General features: G+C 42.5%; 2 protein-coding genes across 6 annotated transcripts in view; both read left to right on the forward strand.

Moving 5' to 3' along the window:
* Positions 1-356: 356 nt before the first annotated feature.
* Positions 357-7,263, forward strand: LOC117429930 (BTB/POZ domain-containing adapter for CUL3-mediated RhoA degradation protein 2). Its single transcript, XM_034049892.3, has 7 exons — positions 357-503; positions 1,711-2,051; positions 2,825-2,994; positions 3,941-4,030; positions 4,375-4,427; positions 4,526-4,721; positions 5,080-7,263. Exons 2-7 carry the CDS (start codon positions 1,823-1,825, stop codon positions 5,314-5,316), a joined length of 975 nt encoding a protein of 324 aa, XP_033905783.1. The 5' UTR covers positions 357-503; positions 1,711-1,822; the 3' UTR covers positions 5,317-7,263.
* A 2,273-nt stretch (positions 7,264-9,536) lies between these two features.
* LOC117430891 (small G protein signaling modulator 2-like) overlaps positions 9,537-25,054 on the forward strand; it is a 42,813-nt gene continuing 27,295 nt past the window's right edge. Inside the window, exons 1-3 of one of the 5 annotated variants that reach the window (XM_058998031.1) lie at positions 9,537-11,053; positions 11,471-11,789; positions 20,609-20,684. In XM_058998031.1, coding sequence (XP_058854014.1) covers positions 11,706-11,789; positions 20,609-20,684 — 160 coding nt within the window. In that variant the 5' untranslated portion in view covers positions 9,537-11,053; positions 11,471-11,705. The remainder of the gene's footprint in view (positions 11,054-11,470; positions 11,790-20,608; positions 20,685-25,054) is intronic. The other 4 variants (XM_058998027.1, XM_058998028.1, XM_058998029.1 and 1 more) reach the window with 4 other exon arrangements.

The raw sequence follows: 25,054 nt of genomic DNA on the forward strand, positions 1-25,054 counted from the left end.
TTTGTTGTGTTTTTCTATTTTAGTAAATTCGATTAAAAAATACGCCCTCCTTCTGTAAAATGGACGAGTCCATGAGCTTCAATCTAGACTGTACCTTTCCGATAATTTTAGGGGGGTTCACAAATTCTAAAAATGGAATTACGTGCAGTTAAAATTCGTAATTAAGGACGTTGGTATGAACAAAAAAACATTATTAAATTCAATGTATCTCTTAAAATGTGTATGTTTGTTGTTTAATTACTAGTTGCGCTTCTTCCCGAAGTGGAACACCCCAAAACCTGGCTTGCAGGGGCATTATGGGTGATGTAGTTCTAGGCTCATTTGTTTTTCCTGGGAATGACTACAAAACCCCGAATTCCTCCTAATCCTTCCTTTGAGGTATGTTTCCTGTGTGTGTTGTTTTTTTAGGAGGAAACTCAAAAGTTTTCATTTTGAGAAGGCGTGTAAAAAAGAAACACACATCAAAACCAAACCAAAGCAGAAGACGTACGTTGTCTTGACGGGTAAGTAGCGTTATATCACCTAACTTATCAACTAAGGTCTGTACTGGAATCTGTTCAATTTAAAACGAGCTAACATTATTCCGAGTGGGAGACTAACTACGTACATCTGCGGACTGCAGACGACACAATTCCTTATATAATGTTATCTTAATCTAGACATGTAACTGTAGTCTTAAATTGAATAATTATAACGACCCACCACCGTTCACACGCTAGTCAGCAATTGAACCACTGTCTGCACGCAGTTTATATTGTTATTAATGGTTATGAGTCTTTACTTTATGCACGCCGCCCACAGCCCCGAAGTTTGTTGATAGTTATTTTATTTATTTATTTATTTATGTATTTGCTTACTTATTATTATTATTATTATTATTATTATTATTATTATTATTATTTGTTTGATTAGTTATGTTGAATAACGGGTAAAGGCTTGTTCGTAGTCCAGCTTTTACTGTGTTCAGCGCATTGTACTAAAATCTCTACATCAAAGGTGTCAAAATATTAGGAGTATTAAAAAAAATGTTTTGCAACCATGGCTAAACTTTGCCCATTGTCATAACCCCTCCCTTCTGTAAGCTGAATGCGGAGCCTGCTTGATCTCTGGCCCTCAGATAGTGTGTAGTGGAAAAGGGAGGAAGTTTAGTTCACCAGTTTAGTGGGGACATCTTTTCTAAAAGCTTAACCTGTTTAGTTAAAGCATAGCCTAAGCATGGTCAAGCCCAGAGAAGTATGGTACGGGGGTTTGGGGTTTCTCCCCTGAAAACCCACGGAGGATCCCCCTGTGTCCATCACCACTCCCCGGCTCTGTCATGCGTTTGGAATGCAATGGCTGCAGCTTCCCTTTTCCTGTCAACGTGCCCGCCCCATTCCGTGGGTCACTTCCTTCGTGCTTCCCAGTCTGACTCACGGGGAAAGAAGATGATTGGTTGATGCTGTAAGCAGGAACTCTTTCTAAAAGCCTCATTTTTGTTGTCCACACATCAGACCCGTACACAGGCCTAGGGAAAGGTAACTAGGGTTCCTTCGATCTCTCTTTGTATTTGTGCCTGTACAATTGAGATGGAACTGTGCTGGCACAAAGTGAATAAACTGAACTCCATGGAAAGTGTTTGCTGATTTCAGTGTAAATTGCCCTTGAAATACCAGCTGGTGCATCGACACAGCAGACCCACGCTGCTCTTCCCCTGCTTGTTTGTGTTGGCAGTGATGCCGGTGTGCGGAAGGGAGTGCCGGTGGCAGTGCCCTCAGTAGCAGACACCACGGCGCGGGAAGTCAAGCCAACAGTCTGCAGAGTCGTCATCTACCTACAGAGGGGCATGTCTGGGGAGTCCTGCCTGACCGAGCTGTGCCCGTCGCTGCCAGGGCCGACCCTCCCGGGGGGGAGGCCCAAGACCTGCAGCTACAAAGGGAGCCCCAACAACAATTACGTGCGTCTGAACGTAGGGGGCGCTCTCTACTTCACCACTGTGCAGGTGCTGACCCGGCAGGACACCATGCTCAAAGCCATGTTCAGTGGCAGGATGGAGGTGCTCACTGATAAGGAAGGTAACTGCACTGTATCGTGCAATAAATCTATTTGTGTCCCACGCTACTTTTTCGTCTGCAATTTTTCAGGATTTCGTGCACGAAAGGGTTAAGTCAGGTCAAGTTGCATGAATTATTTATAATATGCATGAATGGTTTTCTGCCATTTCAAATGCAAATGGATTTCCTTAAGCTAGACTTATTGGAAATGAATTTAGTATGATGTGTAATTTAATAATGAAATGCTGAAGTTCCTGCTCTGTTTTAATAAGGTTAATTAAATTATTAGCGATTGCTACCTTTTCATTGAACTGGTCTTTTAATAGCAGGTTCAATGAGATATTAGCAATAAGAGGTATAGATGCAGAGATGCATTATTACTGTATTTGTGCGTGTCGCTGTGCGATATGGGGTTAAAGTACTTGTTTTCTTGTGTGTTGTAAATATTCTGTTAGTGTTCTGACCCTTTTGATAAAGTAAAATATTGCATTTCTTTTATGGAGACCTGCAACACACAAAGTTGTTTTTTTCTGGCAACTGTTGGAATGGTTTGTTGAATTTGACACTGAAGTTTCCCAAATCGATGTGGTTTATTCTTTCATGAACTTTTCACACGGTGAGTAAATTGCAGAAACAACTGCAGTAGTTGCCTGAAAATGACCTAGTGATTCATGTGCTTAAGAGTGGAGTAGAGCAAACAAATGTAACGGCACTGAGCTCAGTTCATCCCTGGTGATCCTTTGCCTTGCCTTGCCTTGCCTTGCCTGCAGTCACCTTGTTGCATCCCTGTGCAGGCTGGATCCTGATAGACCGCAGTGGGAAGCATTTTGGCTCTATTCTGAACTACCTGCGAGACGCCACCATCACATTACCCAAGAGCCAGCAGGAGATCAGAGAGCTGATGGCAGAGGCCAAGTATTACCTCATTCAGGGGCTGGTGCAGATCTGCCAGACAGCACTGCAGGTGAGACCGAGGGAGAGGGAGAGGGAGAGGGAGAGGGAGAGGGAGAGGGAGAGGGAGAGGGAGAGGGAGAGGGAGAGGGCTCCACTCCTGCAGAGATGCTCTGCTGGAAAGCAGGCTTGTTTCCAAGCATCACTGTGCCAGATGGCTGCTGCACTCTGCTTACCCTAGTCAAGAGCTTAAAGAACCCCATTTTAAAATGTGTATTCGAAATGAATGCCTATTGGAATGCAACAGGATTCTTAAACCTAGGCTTCTTGAAAACGAATGCTACATTTTAATGCTTCTGTTGGATTGAAAAAAAAAAGGCAAAGGGTGTATTTTGAATGAAGAGATCATATTTGTTAATAAACAACTGGAAATGATTTTTCTGAGACCGTCAGATTGCTGTGGGCCCCTGTGCTGAAAAGCGTTCCTCCCTCCATGTTCTGTTTGAAGTATTTAGTGTTTTGTTTAATTGTAATGCAGTGGCTCTTTAGACCTCACTCTGAAAGCCTGACTCTCTCGTCTGCCTTTGCTGAAATAACTTATGGCCTAACCCAGCACAAGGTGGACATTGTCTGGTTTCCTTGGCAACTGCATTCCATGCACTGGCTGTGTTAACTAACAATGAATAAGAGAGGGTGGGGGTGGTTTGTCGGCCTGTTCATTTCTACTCTGATTTCTTTCGCTTCTAAAAACTCAACAGTGGATGGCCATGAGTGTGCCGTCATCTAGCGTTTTAGTAATCGTTCGACATATTGATCAGCTTTTAAACGTGGTTCGGCAGCATTTTACAGCACAGCCCACTCAATTGATCCAAACAGCGGCACCAGCAGGATTGATGTAGACTTTAGAGGGATCTGCCAATGTTTCTGTTGTTTAACTAGACCCCTGCATATTGTAGAACATGCGGCCACATTCCCCCTAGCTGCTGTTAAAGAATCTGTTTTTGTTTTTTTCTGCCCAGGAAAAGAAGGACTTGTATGAGCCAGTCTGCACCATTCCGATTGTCACCTCTTTGAAGGAGGAGGAGAAGCTGATTGAGGCGTGTACCAAGGTATCAAAAAGTACTGCTTCCTCTGATCGTGTCCCAGCGTTGTAATTCGACAGGTCATCAAAGGCACTGAAAAGTCAATGCTTTGCAGATTGGTTTGCAAGGAAAGCGCACTTTGTCGTTGTCTGATTTAGGATCCGTGTGTCCGTCATCAGTGCATCAGTAAAGTCTGTGTGTATTTGATTTTAATAAGAGACATCATTTCATCAGCTCAGTATCGCCCCAGACTGCACAAGATTACATCTCTCATAACAGTAAAAGGCACCCTACACATGACGTGTTAACTTACAGTATAAGGTAAGATTTTCACACTATAGGGGCTGACAACTGTTTTATCTTCCCTACAGCCGGTTGTGAAGCTGCTGTACAACAGAAGCAACAACAAGTATTCCTACACCAGGTAAAACACCCTTTCTGACCGGGCCAAATGATCCCAGTTTTTGAAAGTGTTCAAAGTATCCATTGGGCCGCCTTGTTCTGTCGCCTGTTTTGATTCAGTAACTCCGACGACCACCTGCTGAAGAACATCGAGCTGTTTGACAAGCTGTCCCTGCGCTTCAATGGACGAGTCCTCTTCATCAAGGACGTGCTCGGGGACGAGATCTGCTGCTGGTCCTTCTACGGGCAGGGCCGCAAGCTGGCAGAGGTGTGCTGCACCTCCATCGTCTACGCCACGGAGAAGAAACAGACCAAGGTGACTGCAGCTTCAGCTCTAGCAGTTACGCAAGCATTCCCCTGTGCGCTGCGCGCTATAGCTGACCTCTGCTGAGCCTCTGTTAGGCATGTTTCATTGGTCGGGATTTCTAATGTAAAAGGTGAAAAAAAAATGAGGGCGATTTGATCAATCTATAACCTGCTAGGATAAGCCACAGCTGGATTTCATTTCAGCATTTTACAGCACTGAAGTCAACCCTGGATTCCCCAGTGTTTTATAAAAGCTCCAATAGGATCCAGCTTCATCACAAAGACAGACACTTGAGCCAGCACCTTCATCAAAGGAGCCCCCTCTTATCTCTCTCTCCCTCTCTCTCTCCCCGTGCGTCTCTGTCCAGGTGGAGTTTCCAGAGGCTCGGATCTACGAGGAGACCCTCAACGTGCTTCTGTATGAAACCCCCAGGGTCCCTGACAACTCCCTGCTGGAGGCCACAAGCCGGGGGTCCCACCGGGGGTCTCACAGCGAGGATGAGGAGGGCACAGAGCTGCGGGACCGTGTGCGACGCATCCACATCAAGAGATACAGCACTTACGATGATCGGCAGCTGGGACACCAGCCAGGCTACAGGGACTAACCCCACTGCTCAGCCCAGAGACAGGGGCTCTCTTACAGGCTCTCTTTAAGTGATTGTCCCGTTTCTGGTTGTCCACTTTCAGGGCTGTCTGTTACATGCAATCAGTGTTGGACAGTTTGGTTGCTAGGTGTTTTGCTGTGCAGTAGGTGTGCTTGGGTTTCATCCCAGCTCAACAAACTCAACCACTAGTGGATGAGCTGGGGTTCAAGCCCAGGGTCTGGTGGATGAGCTTGGGTTCAAACCCAGGGTCCTCTTCATAGCTTCAGGGACTTCATCCTTCCCACACATCGCTTTTACTTTATAACTTAATTTAACTTGTACAGTGTGTTCTGTAGAGAAATACAACCCACCTTGTTTTAAGAGACTAACTCCAACTAACCAGAAACTTCTCTTTTTAATAAATAGATAGATCCGGTTTATTCTAAGTGGAATACACAAGTTTTGCAATCTGGAATATATTGTCAGGGTGTGTAGATAACCCTGAGTGCCTGTGAACACAGATGACACTACCTGATATTTAGAGAGAGCTTAAACTCAGCTTGCCTATTTAACCCTTTCATTACTGTTTTACATTGTTATGAAAACGATATTTATTATGTGTCCAAAACTACTTTTTTTTATAGTTATTTTCAGTATTTTATGCTTGAAGATGGTTGCTGTGACACAGCCAACCCCCCCCCCCCTCATCTCTAGCAATGGACCAACTAGCCTTTCAGCCAGCCTTCTGTAGCCTCCCCTGCACTGTTACCAGAGGGATCAGGTCTTGAATCTAAAGTGAACTGAGCTCCACAGCCTGAAAGGGCATCAATACTGAAGATGAGGGTAGGTATGTGAACAGAGACCACTCTGAGGAAGAGCTCTGACACTGTGGTGTGTGTCCAGGGCCCTTAGATCAGTCTGCTCTACATTCGTTTTTTTAAAGTGCGTTTTAGTATTTAGGACCATTGTTAGATTCTCTTTTTCTATGCTTCAGTTTCGGATTGTTGTAAAAAAAACAAACAAAAAAAACAAAAAAAAAGTATTTTAAATGTGTTTATTTATATCATACCAATAATATTAAACAATACGACCACTTTGCATTCTAAGTGGAGAGCACGCTGCTCTGGTTTCTGTAAATAGAAAACGAGCGGGTCAGTGAATCTCTGTAGACTAACTGACTGGCAGGATGTTCTTCATGATCCTAACACTACACCAGTTCCATGACTTATCAGCGTGACTGGGGCCAAGTTTAAGACTCCCAGTGTATAGCAGTTTAATCCATTCCACGTTTTACTATTGTCTTTGTGATCTGCGAGTTTATAGTACACAATATCAAATTGTGCATGCGTTTTATTTATCTGGGAAAACAACCCAGTGAAACGAAGCATGTTGTGAGGTGGTGTAGGCAGACCAGTTTCACTGGTGGCTAACGTGCGAGCAGCCTTGTGTTGTAGCTTCCAGAACCCCTGTTGCCAGCCAAACAAGTAACCTTTAAAAGTGGAAACTCCTCAAAGCTGTGTGCAAAAACACAATAGGTTTTATTCAAATCAAGTTTACTTACTTTTACTCTGATTTAAGACATTAAGTGAAGTATCTGTCCACTTGACTGCTGCCCTTTGAGGATAGATATGGGTTCTCATTTCCCATTTAATCTGCTGCAGGAGGAGGTGTATTGATGAATCAAGACTCCAGTCACTATCTCAACACTATTCAGTCTCACCACAACACACAGAAGAATGTTACTAGTTATTATCTGTGGTGATGTGTATTTTAATTAACCAATCTAATGAAAAGTGAATGATTTATGAGTTAATGCTTTATATATACCGCTAACACACACACAAAATGATGTGCCTGTGAAATATATGCTGTGTTTCCAATGTGTTGATTTCTGTTTGCCTGTTTTTTGTTAACCATTTCTTGTTGTGATTTTTAAGTACTAAAAGAGTTTGACATGGAATAATCCAACAGCTTTGGGTATTTGAATTTGTTTACATGTACAGTGATGATACACTGTCGTGAAGCCCTTTCTGCAACATTGTGCTGCACAAATATTGCAGGTTTACTACAGTACAGTAAAACCTCACTTTAAGGCCAGTATAAAAACCACTTCACAATGATCAGCACTTCATTGGTCCTGTTGACGATCCTGTAAACTCTCCTTCATGATGAAGGCAGTCCCTGTGTTCCCTGTAATGTTTTGTTGGTCCCTTACCTGAAGGAGTGTTTATAGTTCTGTTTATCGGTTTTGTTTCTGTGCCACCTGAGGGCAGTCTTTGCTATCATCGGTCCAGCTCTGATAGTTGTGTACAGCGGGCAGTCTGCCAGGCACACTAACCTATGTATCTGACGGTACACGCTTGGTTTTGTTGTAGCCTGACACTGTTTTACACCCAGAAGGGAATAATGATGATAATAATCTTTATTTTATAGAGCGCAATTCATGCAGCACATCTCAAAGCGCTTTACAATCTAAAAACACACTAACACATAATCGTAAGTAATCACACAAACTATACATATTAAAACATAGCGCACAGAACACACATAATATACAAATTCATAAAAGCAGATCCACATAGGCTGACATGCTAATTTAAAAAGATGCATTTTTAAGTGACTTAAATATATATATATATTTTTAATCCTTAATTGTCTGTGGAAGGGAATTTCATAACTTGGGTGCATAATGGCAGAATGCCCTATCTCCCATAGACCGGAGCCTGGTTTTCTCTCTCCCATAGACCGGAGCCTGGTTTTCTATCTCCCATAGACCGGAGCCTGGTTTTTGGGACTCTTAAGAGCCCAGCTTCAGCAGATCGCAGGTTTAGCACAGGAATATATTCAATTAACATATCAGAGATATAGCTTGGTGCCAAACTGTTCAAGGCCTTATATGTCAGCAGTAATATTTTAAAATCAATCCTGGACTTAACAGGCTGCCAATGCAGGGATGCCAACACAGGTGTTCTGTGTTCAGAGGGTATAGATCTAGTTAGAATTTGAGAAGCCCAGTTCTGAGCATACTGTAGCCTATTGAGAGCATGCTTTGAAGCATCAGCAAACATGGCATTGCAGTAATCAATATGTGAGGAGACGAAGGCATGCACAAGTCTCTCTGCATCACATAGAGAGAGAACAGATCTTAAACACCTTGGTGACATTTCGAACATGCGCTTCAAAGGTTAGACAAGGATCAAGGATGGCGCCGAGATTTCTGACTTCAGAACTCGCGCTAATTTCCAGCCCGTCAATGACCAAACTGAAGCTGCCCAATTTACTGAACTGTTGAATCCAAAATTTAATTTCCACCAAACAGTGTGAAAGTACAGAAGTAGCTATGTTTGTGTCTGGTTTAGTTTGTAAATCTGAGTGTCATTAGCATAAGAATGAAAACTAACTCCATGGCGACGAATTATCTAGCCAAGAGGCAGCATATGAATATAAAATAACAAAGGCCCCAGAACAGAGCCCTGCGGGACACGTGTGGAAACCAGACTGGGATTGGACGAATAACCCCCCATCGAAACAAATTGCTTCCTGTCCGACAGGTGAGTATTCAGCAGTGCTGGGGGTTCATCTTTATGGTTCCATCCAGAATGGATTGGTTTTGTAACAATCCAAAAAAAGAGAGCAGCAACTATCGAGAGATGACCGAATGCTTTGTATGCATGATATTAATGTTCAGTTTCAAACCTCTTTTGGGATCTGAACGTATCGTCAGTCATTATGTAAGTTTAGCATTGTGCTTTTTGCACGGCACAGCAGTTTTCTGCTTTGCTGTGCATCACTGTGTGTTTCATCAGGCTTTTGAAAGCTTTGCTCTGCATCTTCCCCAGGCTTGGCAATGCCCTTGCAATTTGTTTTGAGTACAGTTTTCTGTGCTTTGCCGTGTGCGTGCAGATGTTTACTGTTGTGGCTATCCCCAGAATTCAATTTTAATGATGGCACTATTATCCGTATGTGGCTTTGGAAAATTATCAAATAACAAACAAACAAACAACTGTGATGAAGATAACTGGTGTATCTTGTACATTACATGCAGTGCTAGCATTAACAAATGGCTCCAAACTATCATAGCTTGAGACAGCTGAGAGCTTTACACTGTGGCTTTACATAGAAACACAAAGTCCATTTAACCATTGACTGCACATCCATTAGAGTTTGCTGCTGTTCTAATCCTGTTCCAATGCTGTTCTAATGCTGTTCTAATCCTGTTCTAATGCTGTTCTAATCCTGTTCCATTCCTTTTCTAATCCTATTGTAATCCTGTTCTAATGCTGTTATAATCATGTCTGCCGCACTCTACATGGTGAATTTCCAAGGCAATCTTCTTCTAAGTTTATTTTTCTACATGTTTTATTTTAATCGTGTCTTCATATCCTCCTGTGCACAGATACTTAACCAATCGATCAATGCAATCCGTGATTACTTGGGTCCTCCAGATGCGTGTTTGCACGGAGTGGAGTTTTCTGTGTCTCCAGTGTGCATTGCAGTCTAATGGGGAGGCAATAAAGGCAAACTCTTCACGATGATGTACGCCCTTCGTGCCTAGCAGCTAATTCTGAGAGCCCTTGCCGTTTGGGTAAAGGCGTTGCTTTGTTCGTGGTGTTGAAGTGTAAACGTTCAAGTAATGAGACTCATTCAGAACGCATTGTCACCACGATGACGTTCAGGAGCTGTGCAGCATTTTTAATATAATCAATTAGGATGTCTGGATTAAGTTACTTCCTTTTCTCAGTCTCTGCGTTTTTAAGATACGCTTCGTTTCCGTCACTAGGATGCTGATTTAAAGCGAAAGCCCCTTTGATCAATGTGCTTACTATTGCATTTTAATTAATATAGAGGCTTTTTAAAAAGTTCTAACAAGTAAAACGTCTCTGATGCAATTTGTATTCAGTGTTAGCATGAAATAATCGTAGCTGGTTTTGATATTTTTGTTATTTAGTATATCAGTATATAGATTGTTTGTTTTGTATTGCATGTGTTGTTAATGGCGTGGTGCAGTTTGTTATTTAGTATATCAGTATATAGATTGTTTGTTTTGTATTGCATGTTGTTAATGGCGAGGTGCAGTTTGTTATTTAGTATATCAGTATATAGATTGTTTGTTTTGTATTGCATGTGTTGTTAATGGCGTGGTGCAGTTTGTTATTTAGTATATCAGTATATAGATTGTTTGTTTTGTATTGCATGTTGTTAATGGCGAGGTGCAGTTTGTTATTTAGTATATCAGTATATAGATTGTTTGTTTTGTATTGCATGTGTTGTTAATGGCGTGCTGCAGTTTGTTATTTAGTATATCAGTATATAGATTGTTTGTTTTGTATTGCATGTTGTTAATGGCGTGGTGCAGTTTGTTATTTAGTATATCAGTATATAGATTGTTTGTTTTGTATTGCATGTGTTGTTAATGGCGAGGTGCAGTTTGTTATTTAGTATATCAGTATATAGATTGTTTGTTTTGTATTGCATGTGTTGTTAATGGCGTGCTGCAGTTTGTTATTTAGTATATCAGTATATAGATTGTTTGTTTTGTATTGCATGTTGTTAATGGCGTGGTGCAGTTTGTTATTTAGTATATCAGTATATAGATTGTTTGTTTTGTATTGCATGTGTTGTTAATGGCGTGCTGCAGTTTGCCGGTGTTTATCTAGTCCCTGTCTGACAATCACAAAGGAATTTGCATTTCTCAAGCTAATCACCAAACACTTTTGACAGATGTGGATCGAAGCAAACAAGCCAGGATTCATGCCATGTAAGCACAGACAGAAAAAAAAAACAGACGGCTGTCCAAACTGAAAGACAACACACGCATGAAATCGATTTTCATATATATATATATATATATATATATATATATATATATATATATATATATATATATATATAATGTCGATGCATTGAGAACACTCTGTTATACACAAGCAAGAAGCACAGCAGTCTTCTTGGTTATTGCAAGAACTCGATTAGAGTTTTAGTTATATATATATACACACACTGTATATGATTACTGTATGTATGTGTGTGTGTGTGTGTGTGTGTGTGTGTGTGTGTTAATGCGGGGTGTGAATGCAACTGCTGGCCCCCTAATTGTTGCATCAGCTAAACTGTTGCTATGCGCTGGTTAATCCGAGTCCCTCTAAAAATAGCATTTAAAAAAAATCCGTTTCAGCCCTTTAAGGTCCAGGTGTGAGCAGCGCTTTATTCTAGTGAGCGATGTACGACGGCGAGGGGGCGGGGCCGGACTCGTGACGTCACGCAGAAGGAACTGAAGATGGTTCCTGGCAGCACTTGGACTGCAGACAGCGGCGGCTGGACTCAGCTGTCAAAACACCGACATATATGAGAACGAGGAAAGGGGGCAAAAATACATTTATAGAACGGAAGAAAGTGTTTTCGGCTCTGTTATGAAAAGCTGCACTGAAACAGCGATGGGTTCGACCACGGAGGAAGATTTTAAAGAGAAATTGCTTTGGAATGTTAAACGAGAGGTAAGGAGGTGTATAACCTGATGAATGTATTGCCGAGGTTTGGCGACTTCTTTACTAGATCCGTGCGTGCATTGCAGCTTCAGATTGTATCAGCTTTGCATTTGAAACAGTTAAAAGCACAACACAAGACTCGCTCTGTTTTTATGTTTTATTAGTGCAAATCTCTGCTCTGAATTGCAATGTACTATATATGACGGTGTGGTATAGTTTTTTAAACGGAACATGTATATATTAAATTGTTAATTGCATTTTTGTTTTTAGCATTATAACATGTATTTAACATTGGCTAGTGCCCACTCGTGATTTATGACGCTGGTAGTTTTCGGGTGGGCTGGCGTTTTCGACGCGTTTATTCCACCGTTGATCTCAATGCATGCATTTCACAGCTGAGATTAATACAATAATACAAAATCAACGATTCCATGAGAGAGAAAAAAAACACCACATATCTGCTGGCAACGACGCGCAGACCCGGCTTATCCACTTCATTGGTCCACAATGCAAACGCAGGGAAATAAAACTGGTTACAATGTTGCAACCTGGAGTTGTGCTTCCTGCAACCTGTAGAAATCAAAGATGTGCATTGTGAAATATTACTAATGCACACGGAAATAAGTGATACGAATAATAATACCATTGTATTATTATTATTATAAGTATTAATAGTGGTATTATTAAAACAGATTACAATATAATGGTTGTGCGCGTGTGTGGTCGTGTTGTTTGTAAAGTCAGTTATAATGCATTTATTTTTCTAGCCTGCTAAACGTCTATGTGAAGATATCAGTTTTTGCTCGTCGCTGTATTTTACAAACCTCTCAGCATTGCAGAACCTGATGGATGTCAGCTTCACTCATGTAAAATAGGAGCTTTTAATTTATTTTTCAATTATAAGACACGCACTTTTTAATTATTCTTTCTATAAAGTAAACGCAGAAATAAAGCGTTAACAGCGAGGTGTACAGCAGCTGGGCTTAAACCTATACATCCATCAGCAGCAGCTTTTATGATGAACAATGCCATGTTTTATGTCGCTAAGCAACTAAATTAACTAACAAGTGCGTTAATACTGTACACGATCAACAATAGCCACAGATTACACATTGCAAGCTACCATGACAAAACTGCAGCATTACCAGGGTCCCACTAGAGCATTAAAACAATGGGAGGTGTGTGCTATCAAGCTAGCCTGTGCATGCTATCGGCATGCTGCTGTTTGCATTGCATACCCTGCACTGCTGGGGGCAGGTGCATTTGGGACAGCCATAGGGATGGGCAGTTTCAAGACTTTGAGCTTGTATTGGTGCTGAACCATCGAGGGGAGGAAAAAAGATGTGTCCAATTAACAGTGCAACCTGAAATGGATCGAACTGCTAATGCTGAGGGAGTCCTATTAGGCTGTGTTTGTACAGAGGGATTTTATATTGCACTGCCCGTGTTGAAAAAACATTCGCCGCAGAATACTGGATGCACCAGAGATTGAGCCTCAGTGTAGTATTAATCTGTTGTTTCAGTTTGATCCTCTAAATGCCATTTCAATGGTACGGATTTGATCTGGATTTGTTCTTTACTGCAGTGGGTTAAGAGCACTGTGTGTGGAGTGATTTGCACGATCTCTGTGGTGTCACACACACACCAGACACACACACGTGCGCGCTCTCAGTTCTAAGACATGAATGGATGGCTGAGTTATTGAATGAAATGACGCGATTGCAGGGTTTGTGGAAAAGTTAAGAATACCATGGAGAAAATGAACACCCTTTTGGATTATGGACAAGGCAGACCGCACCTTTCTTTGTTTAGCTGGTGTAGTTTTACATGAGCCCCCCTTTGGTCAGTTGTTCTGGGGTTTCTGTATATTTCGGGGTAAACCCTGTGAATAGAAGTTAAAATATTACCAAGAACAAACAGTAGCGCCCACTTCAGGGTTTTCCACAGGAAGTTGTGTTGAGACGGTGCTGTTAGTGTTGGGAGTGGCCCACACTGGAATGTGTCAGTCCATGCCAGCCACACCTCAGCATTCACACACTAACTGCGTTACGTACAGAACACTGTGGGTCAGGTGTTTACAAAGCTTGTACAATTCAGAGACTTCAACGTACTTGGGTTTTGAAACATCCTGATTTTAAAAGCAGTATGTGTTGCACTTGAGACAGCAGGGGTGGATAGAAGACTCCTATTGCATAGCAGTGTCACCCAGGCTTTACTGCAAGCTTGGTTAGCCACAGTGTATAGGTAACAAGCACAGATGTGTTCTATTAAAATCATAGTGTAACCAGGACTGGATCAAACTGCTATGCAAGGGGCGGGGTCTTATTTCCTGGGCAGCGTGACCACCAAAACAGTGGGCCTAGATAAACCTCGAGTGTGTAAAATGAAGGTCTTAGTAAAACCTGGAATGGCTCAATCTGCTATGCAACGGGAGTCCCAAGGGTGTGTTTAAACCTGACCTTCTTAAAATGCTGTATTGTCGTCTAGTGCCCACTTAGCAGCTACCGTAGGCTTCATTTCAGAGGCTGTGAGTGCTGTTTAATGGACACTAGGCAGCATATCGCATTGCCCAGCGAACATAAAGTGCTTCTAAAATGTTGTGATTGAAACAAACCACTGGCCTGGCATGGAGTTCAAGCACTGTGTTTAGCTGCTGTGTGATGGGAGTGTCGTTGTCGCTCGCCCCCTCATGCACTGTGCAGTGTTGATAGTTGCTGTGAATCTCCTGCGATGTTTCCAGTCTGAGATCTTGCAGCCTGCATGCGAGTGCACTGCACCCATTTAGTTAAACGCTGTAGTGCTCAAATGTCTTGTTTGCTGCCACTCCCCTCATTCTCCTTCTTCAGGCTGCATCATCCTGATGAATAATTTAATCATCTCGCAATGTCTGCAGAAATAAATAAAGGTTGCTTTGGACTGACTTAAAGATATAATATATGTATATATATATATATAAACTAGTGTTGAGAGTTCCAGCATGAAATAACTAATATTTTGTTATTCAATGCTACAGAGAGAATATCTTTTAATTTTTTGCTTGACCTCCTGTTATAGTCTACCTTGCGATTTCATTCAGATCCAATGGCAGAACATATATTTACATATATTTCTACATGACCTCAGACCGGGACCCAGCAGTCCCATGAGATTCCTACGTGATTTCCGATGGCAAGTGTAAACATGAAATTACTGAAATGCTGTGTGTCGATGCATCTTTGGATGTGAGTGTGACCTTCTCTGGGTTCTCCTCAGTAGAAGGGAACCCACAGCTGTGTGTGTCTGAGAGGCCCAACCTTGCTTTAACACACTTCAAACACCGTCTCTCTGAACTCCAGTCACCCTGCACGGGGTTGCCCGGCAACTGAAAGCATCAGCAGAGAGAGCCAAGAAGTTAAATTTCATCAATGCTGCTGCTGAGTTTTGTTGTCAAAGGCAATAATGCTAAAAGGGTTGTAAGGTGGCTGGATATCCCTGGGTTTCAGCCCTCCTCAATCGATGTGTTCTGAGGTGTACCTTCATTGAACACTACCAGCCAGACAGGCAGAGATCTGGTCTGGCTGCATGGAGAGCAGAGTCACGCGGCTTTAAGACCGTTTTCATTTAGTTGCAGCTCCCACGCTCTGAAAGATCCTCCTGGGATTGAACTCCGGGGGTGACCTTTACAGCCATGCAGGGACATGAACGAAACCGAAGCGTGCCAGGGGGGCCATGCTGCTGCAGCACACCCCCCCCCCCCCCCATCCAGCAGAGAGGAAACGGGACACGTGTGCTGCAGGAGGGGAGCGTAGTCTGACATTGTCCTACAGGATGGGGACGGGGGACGGGGACGGGGATAGGGGACGACTCGTCACGTTTCATTTGCACTTTTTCTGCCTTTTGTGCTCTGGAGCGTCTCTTCTGGATTGCCAGGGATCGAGAGCCTTTGATTCAAGGTGTAAAAATAGCTGCCCTATCAATTATTTATTATTATTATTTATTTCTTAGCAGACGCCCTTATCCAGGGCGATTTACAATTGTTACAAGATATCACATTATACATTATTTCACATTATACAGATATCACATTATTTTACATACAATTACCCATTTATACAGTTGGGTTTTTACTGGAGCAATCTAGGTAAAGTACCTTGCTCAAGGGTACAACAGCAGTGTCCCCCACTGGGGATTGAACCCACAACCCTCCGGTCAAGAGTCCAGAGCCCTAACCACTACTCGACACTGCTATCAAGGAAGTCAATTATGAGTTCTCTTTTGTTCCTTTCAAAGCTAATGAAAGAGAGCATTGCATCGGAACGGATAGATTGATAAAGTCAGAATCCACTGTGGTACAGGAGTGTGGGTCTTGATTCAGATCTTTTCTTTCTTTCTTTCTCTCTTTCTCTCTCTCTCTCTCTCTGTCTCTCTCTCTCTCTCTCTCTCTCTCTCTCTCTCTCTCTCTCTCGTCCCTTGTGAAAATAGCTGAAACTTTCATTTACTTCATTTGCTCAGTCATGGCTTGTGAAGTGGTCTGTGTTTTTCCGTCCCATTGTATGCGCTGCTCTGGAGGGGACCAGGCGCATGCTGTTGTCCATCTGTACTCCGCACAGCACTTTAAAAGCCGTTGCCCCTGTGCATTTATTTTCTGATGGGCTTGGGAACACTGCGTTCTCTGTCGCTGTGCAGCGTGTTCCCTGCGCCTTTGAACAAAACGAAACCGCGTTGGAAAGAGCTTTGGAACTTTTTCAACCTCGATGCCTCCGCTGTGCTCCAGGGGCCCTGACTGTATGTGAGGCACGTTTTTACCTCTCCTCCCAATGCGAGGGTGCTTGGCGTTGCACTTATCTAGCCCCAGGTCTCCAGAGTAACAGGACTTTCCCCCCTTTGCTAGGTTAGATGCGCACCCTTTGTAAGCAGCGGGGAAAGATGAGCCAATATCCCACCACGCCCATGACTTCCTCATTTCCAGAGACCCGCAGATAGACTTGATTCAGTTATCTTTGCAGTTAATTCATCTTCTTTGACTCTACACTGTGGATTTGTGTGGATTGAAGTAATCGGAGCCAGCAAAAGCTGATTACTGTATCCGCTGCCTTCAATTTGTCACCAGACTGCCTCCCCTCATCTGTAAGAAGTCAGGGATGGAACAGTGAGCTGTCTGTTTTTAGCTAGCTCACAGTAAAACATTGAGGGTCTATTTTTTTTTTTGAAAGAGGTAAAACAGCCATTACTTTTAAAAATAATACCGCTAATGTAGCCTTTTGTCTCCTGGGACCTTCTAGCGAGGGATTGCATCACCGTTGCCGTGGAAACATGGTTGCATCAGAGTCGACTCAAACGTGGCTCTAGACTGTCCTTGGGGACCCTCATGAGAATCTCACGTCCTCATCTCCTTGAGTCTTTCCTGGTGAAATGTGTTTGATTGTCTGCCTCGGAACACTGATCACATTCCAGCTTCGGAATGGAATTCTAGAATCCCACTGTGACATCACACATGCTCTCCCCATTATCGCACTCCATTATCAAGGCACAGTGGAGACCTCTGCCATGCACTCGCACAATTGTACAAACCAAAGCAAGTTTTACTGACACATCAGGCTGCGTAGAATTTATAGTTTCCTGTTTTAAAGATACGGTGCAATCAGTGAATGAATACTTTATTGAGGCTCGCGAAGTAAAAGCCGTTCAGTAATTGATTAATGGGTTAATCAATTAATGCTTGCACCCATTTTGAGAGATTTGTTTTCAAATTCTAGAACAATAAAAAAGGACTCCATAATCCATATTTTGTTTATGTCCTCAGTTTTCAAGCAGTACGCTGCATTCACTTTAACCCCAGGAGTTCTCCACAGTGGCTGCATGTAATGGTCCTGTGTTAATTACTGTGGAGATTAGCGTTGGCGGGGGGAGCGAGGGCTCCTGAAAGCAGGGATCATGCAGACGTTTCCACGCAGTGCTGCACTCCCCATCGATGGGATGAGCTGTGGATCGTTCCCTTGATACCTCCCATCACCATTCACTTTCCCCCAGCCCTCACAACCACACAGAGAGGGGATGGAAACTGGTTTAAGTCTGAATAATAATCATACATTTGCAGTGTTGTGTTTTCTTCCCTTTTTTAAAAATTCTTTTTGTATTTGCTCAGTGACCTACAGTTCAGATCGTGATCCGTTTTTATCTTCCAGAAAAGAACACGACACAAATATGAATCATGCAATCCGTTGCCTTTTAGGTCTGATGGGAAGCGTGTCACAATTACATGCCCGAATGAAATAAATGGCTTGGCTGATGCATGTGTTAATGTGGCTCTGTGTGTGTGTGTGTGTGTGCAGTGAAGGGATTCTCTCTCCCTCCAGTATGACGTGTTAAAAGCATTTTGTCATTTCCTTTCCTAGAAGCTGGTCATTAGGGGTCATTAATAGGGTTACAGTCAGAGTGCCTTTTAATTGGGTGCATCTGGGCCCTCTGCTGGCAGGGATCAGATTGTTGTAAAGAAGAGAGATGGTTCTGTGGGTGCATTATAAATCACATGTCAGAAATCAACCAATCGCAGTGTTTGCAAAATTCCTGTTATTACAATTACAGCAGCATTGTGTGCTGAAATTACAAGCACAACTACAGTTACAATTATACTGAATAGTACTATAAACAACAGCCAGCATTAACATGCTTACTCGCGCGATTAATCACAGGTGCGACTTGTGTTTTTTTAAACCTGTAGGGTCACTAGAAGTGGTTGACAGTCTGTGAATACCGAGCGCTCGGTGTAAAACCCAACGTGGAACTGCGAATGATTAAGCTTGGAAAGGTGTTTCCTTCTCCGGATCTCCTAATTAGCGCTTGTCTTTGAATTCAAGTGTAATTCATTTGTAATTTTTTTTTTTTTTTGCGAAATGCAATTAGATGTGATTTGCTTAAGCTGCTTCTCATATCAATCTAACAATGCGGCTGTAATTGCAATCGTCAATCCGCAACATTATCCTGATAGACAGTGGATCACTTTTTTTTTTAAATTAAATTATGACATTTTTTAAAATAAGTACGACCAATGAATGCGTAGCTGATCTATGATTACATGGCATGCTTCCAGTTACACAGGTGTGCCGAAGTTCAACTCCTATTACAGTTACAGATGTGCTCAAATTTGTTGGTACCCTTACAGGTCATTGAAATAATGCTTCATTCCTCCTGAAAAGTGATGAAATTAAAAGCTTTTTTATCATGTATACTTGCATGCCTTTAGTATGTCATAGAATAAAGCAAAGAAGCTGTGAAAAGAGATGAATTATTGCTTATTCTACAAAGATATTCTAAAATGGCCTGGACACATTTGTTGGTACCCCTTAGAAAAGATAATAAATATTTGGATTATAGTGATATTTCAAACTAATTAGTTTCTTTAATTAGAATCACACATGTCTCCAATCTTGTAATCAGTCATTCAGCCTATTTAAATGGAGAAAAGTAGTCACTGTGCTGTTTGGTATCATTGTGTGCACCACACTGAACATCGACCAGAGAAAGCAAAGGAGAGAGTTGTCTGAGGAGATCAGAAAGAAAATAATAGACAAGCATGGTAAAGGTAAAGGCTACAAGACCATCTCCAAGCAGCTTGATGTTCCTGTGACAACAGTTGCAAATATTATTAAGAAGTTTAAGGTCCATGGAACTGTAGCCAACCTCCCTGGGCGCGGCCGCAAGAGGAAAATCGACCCCAGGTTGAACAGAAGGATAGTGCGAATGGTAGAAAAAGAACCAAGGATAACTGCCAAAGAGATACAAGCTGAACTCCAAGGTGAAGGTACGTCAGTTTCTGATCGCACCATCCGTCGCTTTTTGAGCAAAAGTGGGCTCCATGGAAGAAGACCCAGGAGGACTCCACTTTTGACAGAAAAACATAAAAAAGCCAGACTGGAATTTGCTAAAATGCATATTGACAAGCCACAATCCTTCTGGGAGAATGTCCTTTGGACAGATGAGTCAAAACTGGAGCTTTTTGGCAAGTCACATCAGCTCTATGTTCACAGACGAAAAAATGAAGCTTTCAAAGAAAAGAACACCATACCTACAGTGAAACATGGAGGAGGCTCGGTTATGTTTTGGGGCTGCTTTGCTGTGCCTGGCACAGGGTGCCTTGAATCTGTGCAGGGCACAATGAAATCTCAAGACTATCAAGGCATTCTGGAGCGAAACGTACTACCCAGTGTCAGAAAGCTCTGTCTCAGTCGCAGGTCATGGGTCCTCCAACAGGATAATGAGCCAAAACACACAGCTAAAAGCACCCAAGAATGGATAAGAACAAAACATTGGACTATTCTGAAGTGGCCTTCTATGAGTCCTGATCTGAATCCTATCGAACATCTATGGAAAGGGCTGAAACTTGCAGTCTGGAGAAGGCACCCATCAAACCTGAGACAGCTGGAGCAGTTTGCTCAGGAAGAGTGGGCCAAACTACCTGTTAACAGGTGCAGAAGTCTCATTGAGAGCTACAGAAAACGTTTGGTTGCAGTGATTGCCTCTAAAGGTTGTGCAACAAAATATTAGGTTAGGGGTCCCATCATTTTTGTCCATGCCATTTTCATTTGTTTTATTATTTACAATATTATGTTGAATAAAAAAGCAAAGTCTGATTTCTATTAAATATGGAATAAACAATGGTGGATGCCAATTACTTTTGTCAGTTTCAAGTTATTTCAGAGAAAATTGTGCATTCTTCGTTTTTTGTGGAGGGGTACCAACAAATTTGAGCACGTCTGTACATTGTAGTTGCAGGTGATTTTGAATTGCTCAGGTCTGAGGTTGAGGGGGGTGCTGCGGAGGGCTGACCTGCTGTCTGTGTTTGTTCTCAGGTGAAGCAGCTCATGGAGGAGGCTGTGACCAAGAAGTTTGTTCACGAGGACAGCAGCCACATCATCGCGCTGTGCAGTAAGTGACGGATCAGCTCACAGACGCTGTGTTTAAGGGTTTCATTGTTAAAGTTTTGTTTAAAGGTGACCAGAGGGAATTGTCTGACGCTCTCCGTGTGTGTTATTGCATTTACGGGTCCCATACATTTTTTTATATAGAAATGTTGCTCCCCATTTTAATTTCTTCAGTTCAGTTTTTGTCATATACAAAGTTAGAAATAAGACTTGCATTTCATAGCAGTTTGATCCAGTCCTGGTTTCACTATGAGTTTAGGACTGCACACCTGAGCTTGTTACATATAGACTGTGTTTAATCAAGCTCGTAGTAAAACCTGGAATGGGTGAAACTGCTATGCAATAGGAGTTTTGTTTCCATCCCTTACATGTGCACTCTACCTTTTCTGAATGCAATGAAAGTACATCAGAACGAGGTGTGCAGTAGAAAGGTTTAAGGGTGTGAAGATTTGCTGATGTGATTTTAACTGACCCCAAAGGGCCTGGTTCATGGTGTAGGTGTAGGAGATTCATCTGTTTCTTCATCATGATTTTTTGATTGGGTTTGGGTTCTGAGAAACAAGGACAGAAGCCAGTTTCCATTGGGAATAGCAGCAGAACAAAACCATCAAGGTTTCTGTTCAGGAAGCTCTTGTGCTGGCTGCTGTGACTCATTCATTTATTAACCTTTGTTTAACCAGAAATTAAAAACCTGTCGAGACAGTTGTTGTGCTGGCCTAGTCTGGTGACATCATGCTTTACAAATACAGTATGACATGAAAACACACACTGACAGACACACACACACACACACTCGCACACTCACACACTGACAGACACACACAGACAGACAGACAGACACACACTCTCACACACACACACACTGACAGACACACACACACACACACACTCGCACACACACACACTCGCACACTCACACACTGACAGACACACACTCTCACACACACACACACTGACAGACACACACACACACTCGCACACTCACACACACACACTCGCACACACACACACTCGCACACTCACACACTGACAGACACACACTCTGTCACACACACACACACTTGCACAGACACACACTGACAGACACACACAGACAGACAGACACACACACACCCCCACAGACAGACACACACACACAGTGCATTTAAGTTCACTTCTCAACCAGTGGTGTAGTTGAGCTGGGACTATTTTCCAGGCATTTACCAAACGACGGACCAGTAAACACTTTAAACAGTTAAAATTTATTTTTGAAACACGCTATAGAAGAATAAAGACTTGAGCCCAGTTGTGGTCTCAAGCAGCCTTGCCTGTAGACTAGAAGCACCTCTCAAGCTGTGGCAGGGCTGAGATAAGGACACATTAAACACCTGCGTAAACAGGGAGAGCGTAATCTGTCAGGAAATGAACTGGTGAAGAATGTGCTATTAATGGAATTATTCAGCCGGACCCTGGAAGCTTATAGCAGCTGTCGCTCCAAATAAAACGGTGTGCGTTTTCAGAATAATACCACCTTTCTTTTTTTTTCTTTTCTGTATGACCATTCCTCATGCCCTAGAGAAAGAGTGAAAGCACTGATCAGGACAATCTAGCCGTGCCCCAGTCCGCCCATTAGCAACACAGTACCATTCTCCACAATGCCCTTATCTCAGCCACAAACCTATCGAATGTAATTAGCTGTATGCACAGCGGGAGCTAAGTGTGTTTCAGATCAGGTCTGGAGAAATCAGTGTTTGCTGCAGCTTTCTGTTGTCAAAGAGGCTGCTGGTGTGTACATACAGTGTATACCGCTGGAGGCCCGCTCATCTAATTGTAGTGACATTTGCTGTGGTTGAGGGATAGAACGAGACTCCAGATGGCATTGCATTGAACTGTTTCAATTCCAGGTTTTACTGTGAGCTTGATTTTGTGACTCTGCTGTCCTCTGTTCCTGGTTTCTGTGCTGCATTTAAAGTCATGGCTAGTGTTAATTTTATCAACTCCACAGAGCAGCATGGGGGCATGGGCATGTGTGCTTTTGTGGGCTTGTTTGTGTGCTCTGAACTCATTTGGTACGATCAGCATTGAGCCCCCATGGCTCCCACTGCTCCTCAAACAGACGGCAGAGCAAGCACACAGCAGTCGCCACGCTGGGACGTGTGTCGGGCAGAGCGCTGTTAGAAACGCAAAGAGGGCTTTAAGGAAGGTTCAGTCTCCGAATACTAACCGGGGACTGCAATGACACAGACTCACCCGGCCTGCCTCCATTAACACCGTTTCATTTTCCAGCGTTTTATTAATGAACTGAAATGTTTGGTTCATTAGCGCTGCAGACAGTAATTGTTATTTCCAGGAGCTGAGTTATCAGGTCCTTTTCGTTCATTGCACTTATTCATTTGCTAGTCAAGCACTTCTTCGTGTAATGTAGAGTGCGGTACGTGGTGACCTTTCCAGAGCCGCACGACGCTTTGCAAATGTTAAAGAGCTGCATGGAACCGGGGAGCATTTCAATAACGCACCGGGCCTAGAAATCACTCAAGTGTTTAGCTTGAGGGATGCGCTGCAGAAAATGATTGGTTCATGCATTTGATCATGTCAACATGGGGGAATTATTGGTGACCAGTTTAAAATAATGGGGCTGCAAATTCATAATGAATTCCAACTGAATTCCACAGGAACAGCACCTGAATATCTTATGAAGTCATTCATTTTGAACGGAGCCCCGTTCGATTTAATTCCCTGTATTCATGCCATGTTGCTTTGTAATGATCTTTGTTGATCACATGTATAAAGCATGCATGTAATAGCACTTCTGACAGTGGCCTGGTGGTCGAGTAATGCGTGCCTTATGCTTTTGTTACAAAGAAACATGGAATGCATACGGATAATTAAATCCACACAAATTACCTTTGGCTGAATTCAAAATGACACCACATATTAACTATAGCACCCTCCGAAAAAAAAAAATAGTATCCTATCGCCAGTGATTGATGGAATGAAAAACAGCCCCAAATTGCTGCTGACCTTTCTAGTCAAATCAAGACGTATGATCTACCACTGAGTGGACATAACCATCTTAATGCGATTCCTATTGATCCTGCTGGGGTGCTCAGCGTACCGGACAGAAGCTTCAATTAACAGTCCAATTGAAGAGAGATGCACAATACATCAATGGAAGGAAGATCTTTTTATAAACCTGTGCGCCATTCTGACACGACCGTAGGGGGTTTGTACAATGATTTCAGAAACTGACAATGGGCTACATAATAAAAGAGCTGTGAAATAACCGACCTTTTTTGCAATCATGAATAAAACTGAAACCCTTTGCTTGTTTTTTATGTTTATTTTTAGTAGTTCTGTTTTTGTATGAACTATGACTTCTACACAATAAATATAATAATTCTGTATCATTCTGCCATTCAACGTTAGTCCCGTATTTGGGCTGGAGGATCTTCTTATGCTACACAGTGTAATGTAACCTGTGCAGCTGCTATGAAGCTATCGATAAGGATTGTGCAGGCGGTGGTATGACCCTGCTGTTGGCTTGTTAGCAGTCTTGGTTAAGCATGCTCTTATTGATCAGATCCTGGTTGCTGTGATTTCCGTTTCAGCACCAAGGACAGCACCTGTGGGAGTATGGGTTAGGGGGGGTGGCCATGTGTCCTAATCAGTTTAGCTGTCAAGACTTGTCCTGTCAGTTTGGCTTCATGGTTCTCTATGCAGTCATCACATCATGTTAAACTGCAGCACTATGACACTGAAGCATTTTACTAGCTTGTGGATAACCACAGTGCTGTGACTATAGACACTTCACTGAAGCCTACACTCTTTACTATTCCTGTCTTTGTTTTAGTGCTGTTCTTTCTTTCTTTCTTTCTTTCTTTCTTTCGTTTCTTTGCACACGTTTTTAAAGCAGAAACACCTTGCTGTTTTTTCCAGTGTGTTATTTTTTCTAGTTGTATAGTTCAGGAATGGAAATAAGACTCCTGTTGGGGGTCACAAAATGCAAAATGCAGATGCCAACAATGGATTCAATGCACAGTTTAGGTAATCGAATGTTGTCTTTTATTGCATGAAGAAAGACCCAATCGGGGTCACTTCTAATTACAATTACAGCAGTATTGTTTTCTGAAATTACAATTACCATTAAAATGCTGTTTTGTTCAATTACAGTTCCAGTTATGCTGCATTAATTACAATTTGAATTACAATGACACTAAACAGCAACACAAACAGCTCCCCACATTAACAAGCTTGCTCTGTTTATTCTAAATAACCCAGCAATCATAATCGCAGGTGCAAATTCAGAAACCTACTGTAGAACTTGTACTGTTTTTCAAACAAACGGGGGTCACCAAAAGTGAAAATGCAAGAAAAGTGATCGAATGACAAATGCAA

This window comes from Acipenser ruthenus, chromosome 24 (assembly GCF_902713425.1).
Source record: "Acipenser ruthenus chromosome 24, fAciRut3.2 maternal haplotype, whole genome shotgun sequence".
Classification (NCBI taxonomy): Eukaryota; Metazoa; Chordata; class Actinopteri; order Acipenseriformes; family Acipenseridae; genus Acipenser; species Acipenser ruthenus.